The sequence below is a fragment of the Salvelinus fontinalis genome, chromosome 11 (assembly GCF_029448725.1).
Source record: "Salvelinus fontinalis isolate EN_2023a chromosome 11, ASM2944872v1, whole genome shotgun sequence".
Taxonomy (NCBI): Eukaryota; Metazoa; Chordata; class Actinopteri; order Salmoniformes; family Salmonidae; genus Salvelinus; species Salvelinus fontinalis.
This window is the reverse complement of record NC_074675.1, coordinates 6,550,146-6,561,576: the sequence shown is the minus strand read 5'-3', so window position 1 is coordinate 6,561,576 and position 11,431 is coordinate 6,550,146. Positions and strand designations below refer to the sequence as shown.

Sequence of the window (11,431 nt, the reverse complement as noted above, 5' to 3'; positions counted from 1 at the left end):
GTCACCTTGGAGATGGGATCAGAACAGAGAAACATCATAACCCAGGTCACCTTGGAGATGGGATCAGAACAGAGGAACATCATAACCCAGGTCACCTTGGAGATGGGATCAGAACAGAGAAACATCATAACCCAGGTCACCTTGGAGATGGGATCAGAACAGAGGCACATCATAACCCTAACCCAGGTCACCTTGGAGATGGGATCAGAACAGAGAAACATCATAACCCTAACCCAGGTCACCTTGGAGACGGGATCAGAACAGAGGAACATCATAACCCTAACCCAGGTCACCTTGGAGACGGGATCAGAACAGAGGAACATCATAACCCTATCACCTTGGAGACGGGATCAGAACAGAGGAACATCATAACCCTAACCCAGGTCACCTTGGAGATGGGATCAGAACAGAGAAACATCATAACCCTAACCCAGGTCACCTTGGAGATGGGATCAGAACAGAGGAACATCATAACCCTAACCCAGGTCACCTTGGAGATGGGATCAGAACAGAGAAACATCATAACCCTAACCCAGGTCACCTTGGAGATGGGATCAGAACAGAGAAACATCATAACCATAACCCAGGTCACCTTGGAGATGGGATCAGAACAGAGAAACATTATAACCCTAACCCAGGTCACCTTGGAGATGGGATCAGAACAGAGAAACATCATAACCCAGGTCACCTTGGAGATGGGATCAGAACAGAGGAACATCATAACCCAGGTCACCTTGGAGATGGGATCAGAACAGAGAAACATCATAACCCAGGTCACCTTGGAGATGGGATCAGAACAGAGGCACATCATAACCCTAACCCAGGTCACCTTGGAGATGGGATCAGAACAGAGAAACATCATAACCCTAACCCAGGTCACCTTGGAGACGGGATCAGAACAGAGGAACATCATAACCCTAACCCAGGTCACCTTGGAGACGGGATCAGAACAGAGGAACATCATAACCCTATCACCTTGGAGACGGGATCAGAACAGAGGAACATCATAACCCTAACCCAGGTCACCTTGGAGATGGGATCAGAACAGAGAAACATCATAACCCTAACCCAGGTCACCTTGGAGATGGGATCAGAACAGAGGAACATCATAACCCTAACCCAGGTCACCTTGGAGATGGGATCAGAACAGAGAAACATCATAACCCTAACCCAGGTCACCTTGGAGATGGGATCAGAACAGAGAAACATCATAACCCAGGTCACCTTGGAGATGGGATCAGAACAGAGAAACATCATAACCCTAACCCAGGTCACCTTGGAGATGGGATCAGAACAGAGAAACATCATAACCCTCACCCAGGTCACCTTGGAGATGGGATCAGAACAGAGGAACATCATAACCCTAACCCAGGTCACCTTGGAGATGGGATCAGAACAGAGGAACATCATAACCCTAACCCAGGTCACCTTGGAGACAGGATCAGAACAGAGAAACATCATAACCCTAACCCAGGTCACCTTGGAGATGGGACCAGAACAGAGAAACATCATAACCCTAACCCAGGTCACCTTGGAGATGGGATCAGAACAGAGGAACATCATAACCCAGGTCACCTTGGAGATGGGATCAGAACAGAGGAACATTATAACCCTAACCCAGGTCACCTTGGAGACGGGATCAGAACAGAGAAACATCATAACCCTAACCCAGGTCACCTTGGAGATGGGATCAGAACAGAGAAACATCATAACCCTAACCCAGGTCACCTTGGAGATGGGATCAGAACAGAGAAACATCATAACCCAGGTCACCTTGGAGATGGGATCAGAACAGAGAAACATCATAACCCTAACCCAGGTCACCTTGGAGACGGGATCAGAACAGAGAAACATCATAACCCTAACCCAGGTCACCTTGGAGACGGGATCAGAACAGAGAAACATCATAACCCTAACCCAGGTCACCTTGGAGATGGGATCAGAACAGAGGAACATCATAACCCTAACCCAGGTCACCTTGGAGATGGGATCAGAACAGAGAAACATCATAACCCTAACCCAGGTCACCTTGGAGATGGGATCAGAACAGAGGAACATCATAACCCTAACCCAGGTCACCTTGGAGACGGGATCAGAACAGAGAAACATCATAACCCTAACCCAGGTCACCTTGGAGATGGGATCAGAACAGAGAAACATCATAACCCTAACCCAGGTCACCTTGGAGATGGGATCAGAACAGAGAAACATCATAACCCTAACCCAGGTCACCTTGGAGATGGGATCAGAACAGAGAAACATCATAACCCAGGTCACCTTGGAGATGGGATCAGAACAGAGAAACATCATAACCCAGGTCACCTTGGAGATGGGATCAGAACAGAGGAACATCATAACCCTAACCCAGGTCACCTTGGAGATGGGATCAGAACAGAGAAACATCATAACCCAGGTCACCTTGGAGATGGGATCAGAACAGAGGAACATCATAACCCTAACCCAGGTCACCTTGGAGATGGAATCAGAACAGAGAAACATCATAACCCTAACCCAGGTTACCTTGGAGATGGGATCAGAACAGAGAAACATCATAACCCAGGTCACCTTGGAGATGGGATCAGAACAGAGAAACATCATAACCCTAACCCAGGTCACCTTGGAGATGGGATCAGAACAGAGAAACATCATAACCCTAACCCAGGTCACCTTGGAGATGGGACCAGAACAGAGAAACATCATAACCCTAACCCAGGTCACCTTGGAGATGGGATCAGAACAGAGGAACATCATAACCCTAACCCAGGTCACCTTGGAGATGGGATCAGAACAGAGAAACATCATAACCATAACCCAGGTCACCTTGGAGATGGGATCAGAACAGAGAAACATTATAACCCTAACCCAGGTCACCTTGGAGATGGGATCAGAACAGAGAAACATCATAACCAAGGTCACCTTGGAGATGGGATCAGAACAGAGAAACATCATAACCCTAACCCAGGTCACCTTGGAGATGGGATCAGAACAGAGGAACATCATAACCCTAACCCAGGTCACCTTGGAGACGGGATCAGAACAGAGAAACATCATAACCCTAACCCAGGTCACCTTGGAGATGGGATCAGAACAGAGAAACATCATAACCCTAACCCAGGTCACCTTGGAGATGGGATCAGAACAGAGAAACATCATAACCCTAACCCAGGTCACCTTGGAGATGGGATCAGAACAGAGAAACATCATAACCCAGAGAGCTGAGTCTCAAATGGCACCCTATTTCCTTTATAGTGCGGTAGGTCGATGCTATTATGTCTAGAGGATGGAGTGAGAAGAGCAGGATTTCCTTATTAATCAGGTAGGATAAATCACCTTGGAGATGTCGCTCCTCAGGCTGTCTCTGACGGTGTGGCTGTGGAAGTGCTTCAGACGGGACTTCTGGAGCAGCCTGAGGACACATACACGGGATGTTAATCATTTACATCTAAACAGGGTGGTGAATGTCAGAATGTTCTTTTGAGGACGGGATGTGCTCTCTATCTCACTTCTCTTTGTTGATGGCGTTGGTTCTGAGGATCTCAATCTCGTTGTCCAGGATCTTGAACTTCTCTCTCATCTCAGCTGTTCTCTGGGAGGCCATCTGGATCAAGTTCATACACTTGTTCCTATCACCCTTGATGTTGTCGTACAGCTTGGCAAACACACCAAGCCTAGATGGAGGGAGGGAGAAGGAGAGGGAAGAAAAGAGAAAGAGAGAGAGAGAGAGAGAGAGAGAGAGAGAGAGAGAGAGAGAGAGAGAGAGAGAGAGAGAGAGAGAGAGAGAGAGAGACAGAGAGACAGAGAGACAGAGAGAGTTTGTATTGGCACCGAGGAAACACTGAAATGAATCAAGGTAGGCATTCAAATCTTTAGCCTCCCAGACACGTTATTTTCCAGGTATGTCTGAACTGAACTGCATTAGGGGTTAAGGTAAGGGTTAAGGTTAGGGGTTAATGTTAGGGGTTATGGGTTAAGGTTATGGCTTAAGGCTAGGCATTAGGGGTTAGGGTTAGAGTTACAGGTTAAGGTTAGGAGTATGGGTTAAGGTAAGGGTTAAGGTATTAGGGTTAGGGGTTAAGGTTAGGGTTACAGGTTAAGGTAAGGGGTTAAGGTTAGGGTTAGGGGTTAGGTTTAAAGGTTAAGGTAAGGGGTTAGGGTTAGGGGTTAGGTTTCCAGGTTAAGGTTAGGGGTTAAGGTAAGGGGTTAAGGTTAGGGTTAGGGGTTAGAGTTATGGGTTAAGGTAAGGGTTAAGGCTAGGCGTTAGGTTACAGGTTAAGGGTTAAGGCTAGGCGTTAAGGTTACATGTTAGGGATTAAGGCTAGGCGTTAAGGTTACAGGTTAAGGCATTAAGGTTACAGGTTAAGGGTTAAGGCTAGGCGTTAAGGTTACAGGTTAAGGCATTAAGGTTAAGGGTTAAGGCTAGGCGTTAAGGTTACAGGTTAAGGCATTAAGGTTACAGGTTAAGGGTTAAGGCTAGGCGTTAAGGTTACAGGTTAAGGGTTAAGGTTACAGGTTAAGGGTTAAGGTTACATGTTAAGGGTTAAGGCTAGGCGTTAAGGTTACAGGTTAAGGGTTAAGGCTAGGCGTTAAGGTTACATGTTAAGGGTTAAGGCTAGGCATTAAGGTTACAGGTTAAGGCATTAAGGTTACAGGTTAAGGGTTAAGGCTAGGCGTTAAGGTTACAGGTTAAGGCATTAAGGTTAAGGGTTAAGGCTAGGCGTTAAGGTTACAGGTTAAGGCATTAAGGTTACAGGTTAAGGGTTAAGGCTAGGCGTTAAGGTTACATGTTAAGGGTTAAGGCTAGGCGTTAAGGTTACAGGTTAAGGGTTAAGGTTACAGGTTAAGGGTTAAGGTTACATGTTAAGGGTTAAGGCTAGGCGTTAAGGTTACAGGTTAAGGGTTAAGGCTAGGCGTTAAGGTTAAGGGTTAAGGTTACAGGTTAAGGGTTAAGGCTAGGCGTTAAGGTTACAGGTTAAGGGTTAAGGCTAGGCGTTAAGGTTACAGGTTAAAGGTTAAGGTTACAGGTTAAGGCTAGGCGTTAAGGTTACAGGTTACGGGTTAAGGTTACAGGTTAAGGGTTAAGGCTAGGCATTAAGGTTACAGGTTAAGGGTTAAGGCTAGGCGTTAAGGTTACAGGTTAAGGGTTAAGGCTAGGCGTTAAGGTTACAGGTTAAGGGTTAAGGTTACAGGTTAAGGGTTAAGGCTAGGCGTTAAGGTTACAGGTTAAGGGTTAAGGCTAGGCGTTAAGGTTACAGGTTAAGGGTTAAGGCTAGGCGTTAAGGTTACAGGTTAAGGGTTAAGGCTAGGCGTTAAGGTCTCCATTCAGCAGAGAGGGAGAGATACCTGGACTGGACCTCCTGGTTCTGCTTCTTGAGTTCATGGATCACCAGACTCTTGCCTCTCACCTCTTGCTTGATGCGATTGTATCTTTGCTGTTGAGACATTAAAATAATACATGATCTTTCTTCTCATCTTAGTAAAAGCTGATGAGTCAACTTTCCCCAATGTGCAAGAAAGATAGTCTTAGCTAGTGTGTTTTGTTGTTTTGTTGAGAACATCAACATGTCACTATGGAAACCATTACCAGAGTCATGCTGAAGCTACACTGTAACTGATTACGGTAGCTGTAGTAAATGATTGCAGCAAAGGCCTGTTACCTCAGGCATGTCGCTGTTGCTCGAGTTATTTGGATTACCTGTGGACATATTACGTCACAATCTGTGTGTTACTTAACTCAGACTGTGTGTGTTATCTCAGGTCTATATGCAAATAGACCATTGCCATATATGGATCTGTGCCATTCACTTTGAACTGGGCTGTGTTTACAACATGAGCGGTCGATAGTAGATGCGTTTGTTTTGAGATCAAAGCGAGAGCTGCATGTAGCAGCGTGTGCACATTTTGTTCATGTCCTTTTCTGGTTAGTGAGTTATCAGCCCAGTTCAAGATCATTTGTAGTCGTCAATAGGGGAGTGGTGGCTTCCTACAAGACCACAACACCTGTACATTACTAGACATCTTTGAAAAGCCAGTCAGGTAAAGAGATTTTTTTTATCTTAAAGGGGCAGTGTTGTATTTTGAGACAGGCTTCAATAATTTGCCTGATTCTCTGTAATAATGGTATGGGAATAATAATGCATTTTTTGTGTAAAGTGGAGTCTTGCATCAAACAACAGCAACATCTTCAGTCAAACAGGTTCATGTGAAGCCCTGCATGTTGTTTTCTAAAGTCTCATGGACTGTAGGTCCACATTGAACACCACACATTGGCTGCTACTGTCGGCTGAATGACAGAACAGATATTTCCATGCTTAAATGTTATGGGATACATGTTCTCCATTGTTTTTGATGGTAGGCCACTCTGGTAGGCCTACATTATGATCAAATAGCCACAGTAGCCTACATAGTCACTGTTAAAGCTGTAACTTAAAGCGGGTACAGCCTCAGTGTGCACAGTAACGCGCGCTGGAAGTTGCACAGAATTTTCACTACGTTCAAATTCGCGCTCAGCAGACCTGAAATTTGCCCCAAAAAATGGGAGGGAACATTGATGGTGCGATGTTCTATAGTGATCTGATATGATGTGTTTTACCTCAGCCCTGTGGCGGTCCCTGGACTTCTGCTCTCTCTCATCAGCTTTGATCTGAGTCAGACAACAGAGGGTGTGGAGCTCCTCTCTGTGTCTGTGAGACTGTCTCATCAGCTCCTTCTCCTGTTCCACACACTGTTCTATCAGCTGGGTCTCCACCTCAGCTACTGGTTGCTACACACACACACACACACACACGCACACACACAAGCACACACACACACACACACACACACACACACACACACACACACACACACACACACACACACACACACACACACACACACACACACACACACACACACACACACACACGTTTATGCCTTACACAAATAAAAAAAACACACAAACACAGAAATTCAAACATATGCTTTTTACCTGATGAATCAAGTTTCTCTTCAGCTTGTCCACTTCTAACTGTATCTCCTGTCTCGTCTTTAGAATCCTGTCACTTTTGGGTTTGGCATCCCTCTGTAACAACAACCTCTCCTAGTATTAATGTCTCTAAACAGATATGACCTGTCTCTGTTTGACATCCCTCTGTAACAACAACCTCTCCTAGTATTAATGTCTCTAAACAGATATGACCTGTCTCTGTTTGACATCCCTCTGTAACAACAACCTCTCCTGGTATTAATGTCTCTAAACAGATATGACCTGTCTCTGTTTGACATCCCTCTGTCACAACAACCTCTCCTAGTATTAATGTCTCTAAACAGATATGACCTGTCTCTGTTTGACATCCCTCTGTAAACAACAACCTCTCCTAGTATTAATGTCTCTAAACAGATATGACCTGTCTCTGTTTGACATCCCTCTGTCACAACAACCTCTCCTAGTATTAATGTCTCTAAACAGATATGACCTGTCTCTGTTTGACATCCCTCTGTCACAACAACCTCTCCTAGTATTAATGTCTAAACAGATATGACCTGTCTCTGTTTGACATCCCTCTGTAAACAACAACCTCTCCTAGTATTAATGTCTAAACAGATATGACCTGTCTCTGTTTGAGCACAAATACTGTCGAAGAACAAAACTTTATTGTCCTTTTCAGAGCACAGAAATGTATCTTATTAAAACCCAGTTTTAACCCCCAGAGAAACACACACATACAAACTGTAATGGTTAATTGAGGAATGATTGAGGTGGAATGGGAGAATGGCAATGGTAGAACATGCCATGAATAATACTGGGACATAATTATGGTTAATCATTAGATCATGTTATTATGTTGGGTTTGTTGTCTCACACAACACAAGGCTTTATATTAAACCAGTCAATCATAAAGCATCAACAATGGCAGTTATTACAGAGAGGCTGTTATTACCATAAAACCACTATTACCATGGCTACCTTCCAAATGGTACACTATTCCCTACATAGCACCTTTTTTTTCTAAGAGTGCACAATCTGGAACATAAAAGGGTTCTTCAGCTGTCCCCATAGAAGAACACTTTGAAGAACCCTATTTGGTTCCAGGTAGAACCGTTCTGGTTCCAGGTAGAACCGTTCTGGTTCCAGGTAGAACCATTCTGGTTCCAGGTAGAACCCTTTTGGGTTACACGTAGAACCCTTTCCACAGAGGGTTCTACATGGAACACAAAAGGGTTCTTTCTACCTGGAACTATAAAAGGGTTCTCCTATGGGGACAGCCGAAGAACGCTTTTGGAACCCTTTTTTCTAAGAGTGTGCACAACTTTTACAGTAGTGCCCTATTGTAAGGAACTGGGTTCCATTTGGGACGTAGCCCTTCCCTCCGCTGCATAGTGTTTTATACAACTGTGGCAGACGGCGAAGCTCAATTAGATCAGAATTCAACTGAGGAAATAAATAATGACAGATAAATCATTGGATTGAGTTCATAAAACCGGGAAAACATTATATTGTGTAAGGTTTCCTTCATTAATAGGGGAAGTTCCACATGCGTCACGACACCAATGTCTTTCATGTTTTATGGTGTAAAATCTGCTGACGCTTTTCCAGTTCCTCTCTCTGTCTGTCACTCATGTCCCATGTGGACATTTGTAAACCTGTGAGTGACGTGTGTCACTGCCACTTTGATCTCTGGACACATCATCAAGGAAGCAAGGAGGCTTTTGGGGGGATGAAACGTCAACCAATTAAAATCTATAAAATAACATATTTTAAAGTGAGAGAGCGATACCATTACATAGTCCATACATATTGGAAGTGGAGGTCGTGCAGGAGCTGTGTGTGAACTGTGAACTCCATTGACTTGTCGTGCAGCAGAGCTGTGGACCAGAACATTGTGGGCCTGTTTGGTGTTAGTGTGTGAACTGTGAACTAACCGTAGACTTGGTCTTGTCATGCAGTAGCTGAGCTGTGGACCAGTGCATCCTGGGCCTGTTTGGTGTTAGTGTGTGAACTGTGAACTAACCGTATACTTGGTCTTGTCATGCAGTAGCTGAGTGTGGACCAGTGCATCCTGGGCCATTTTGAGCTGCAGCTCCACCTTCTTCAGCTCTCTGAGCTGCCGGTCCCTCTCACGCTGCTTTCGTGCCAGGTTCTCATGCACGCTCTTCCTTTCCATGATGCAGTGGCCTGTATTGATGTCCAGCATACCTCTGACAAATAGAGAGAGATAGAGAGAGAGAGAGAGAGATAGAGAGAGAGAGACATACAGAGAGAGAGAGAGACATACAGACAGAGAGAGAGAGACATACAGACAGAGGGAGAGAGAGAGAGAGACATACAGCGAGAGAGAGACATACAGCGAGAGAGAGACATACAGCGAGAGAGAGACATACAGAGAGAGAGAGACAGAGAGATACAGAGAGAGACAGAGAGAGAGAGAAAGAGAGACAGAGAGATATAGACATACAGAGAGAGAGAAAGAGAGAGAGACATACAGAGAGAGAGAGAGAGAGAGACATACGGAGAGATATAGAGAGAGGGATACAGAGAGAGAGAGAGAGTGAGGGAGGGAGGGAGAGGGAGAGAGAACTCATAGGAAAACCCCATTATCATTGTTCCCCACAGCACTGTCCCCTTATATCTGCCAAAGACTACATAGAACCAGTAAGATAGAGAAGCTGCATATGGTTCCCATCTCAGTCTAGTTACAGTGGAATGGGTTTTTGTGCCGTCCTTGTGCTATGGCCAGAGGGGAGAAACAGTACAGGCACTGCAGGTCCCAGTGGGGGGTTCTACAGCAGTTGTGGTTCTGAAGAGAGACAGCGTCTGGACTAATGGGGACAATACAACCTAATGCATCCACATTACAATGATTGAAAACCTTGTCAAAATGAATGGGGGATAATTAGAAAATGTTCTGACTCTTACTGGGCACATCGAGCTCTGTTTGTTCTGTGCATGTGGCCCCAACAGTTTGTGTTTTTATGCATTGTTGTTTATTCTGTTGGGAACCCCTGAAAACAAGATGGTGGGAACATCACTATCCAGGGATTTACCTCACGTAATAAAACATGTTCAGGAGAAGGCAGTGATACAATAAACAATGTATCAACAGTGTAATGTACAGCTGAAGTGGGAAGTTTACATACACTTAGGTTGGAGTCATTAAAACTCATTTTTCAACCACTCCACTGTCACGCCCTGATCTGTTTCCCCTGTCCTTGTGATTGTCTCCACCCCCTCCAGGTGTCGCTTATTTTCCCCAGTGTATTTATCCCTGTATTTCCTGTCATTCTGTGCCAGTTCGTCTTGTATGTTTCCAAGTCACCCAGCGGTTTCCCATTCTCCTGCTTTTTGCATTCTCCTTTTTCTAGTCCTCCGGGTTTTGACCCTTGCCTGTTCTGGACTCTGTACCCGCCTACCTGACCATTCTGCCTGCCTTGACCTCGAGCCTTTCTGCTACTCTGTACCTCCTGGACTCTGAACTGGTTTTGACCTGTTTGCCTGTCCACCATTCTCTTGCCTACTCCTTTGGGTTAATAAACCCTGTAAGACTCCAACCATCTGCCTCCTGTGTCTGCATCTGGGTCTCGCCTTGTGCCTTGATATCCACACACTTCTTGTTAACAAACTATAGTTTTGGAAAGTCGGTTAGGACATCGGTTAGGACATCGGTTAGGACATCGGTTAGGACATCAAGTCGGTTAGGACATCTACTTTGTGCATGAAACAAGTAATTTTCCCAACAATTGTTTACAGACAGATTATTTCACTTATAATTCACTGTATCACAATTCCAGTGGGTCAGAAGTTTACATACACTAAATTGACTGTGCCTTTAAACAGCTTGGAAAATTCCAGAAAATTATGTCATGGCTTTAGAAGCTTCTGATAGGCTAATTGACATAATTTGAGTCAATTGGAGGTGTACCTGTGGATGTATTTCAAGGCCTACCTTCAAACTCAGTGCCTCTTTGCTTGACATCATGGGAAAATCTAAAGAAATCAGCCAAAACCTCAGAAAAAAAATGTGTAGACCTCGACAAGTCTGGCTCATCCTTGGGAGCAATTTCTAAACGCCTGAAGGTACCACGTTCATCTGTACAAACAATAGTATGCAAGTATAAATACCATGGGACCATGCAGCCGTCATACCACTCAGGAAGGGGTCACGTTCTGTCTCCTAGAGATTAACGTACTTTGGTGCGAAAAGTGCAAATCAATCCCAGAACAACAGCAAAGGACCTTGTGAAGATGCTGGAGGAAACGGGTACAAAAGTATCTATATCCACAGTAAAACGAGTCCTATATCGACATAACCTGAAAGGCCACTCAGCAAGAAAGAAGCCACTGCTCCAAAACCGCCATAAAAAAAGCCAGACTACGGTTTGCAACTGCACATGGAGACAAAGATCGTACATTTTGGAGAAATGTCCTCTGGTCTGATGAAACAAAAATAGAACT

The 11,431-nt window shown here is 44.8% G+C and overlaps 1 protein-coding gene across 1 annotated transcript in view; it reads right to left on the bottom strand.

The window, feature by feature from the left end:
• The window catches only part of ccdc146 (coiled-coil domain containing 146), a 67,626-nt gene that overhangs the window by 26,458 nt on the left and 29,737 nt on the right, over window positions 1-11,431 (bottom strand). The window contains exons 9-14 of the mRNA XM_055937261.1: window positions 8,991-9,177; window positions 6,968-7,060; window positions 6,590-6,760; window positions 5,341-5,429; window positions 3,504-3,668; window positions 3,331-3,406 (exon numbers count right to left, since the gene is read on the bottom strand). Of these exons, the coding sequence (XP_055793236.1) occupies window positions 3,331-3,406; window positions 3,504-3,668; window positions 5,341-5,429; window positions 6,590-6,760; window positions 6,968-7,060; window positions 8,991-9,177 (781 nt within the window). The remainder of the gene's footprint in view (window positions 1-3,330; window positions 3,407-3,503; window positions 3,669-5,340; window positions 5,430-6,589; window positions 6,761-6,967; window positions 7,061-8,990; window positions 9,178-11,431) is intronic.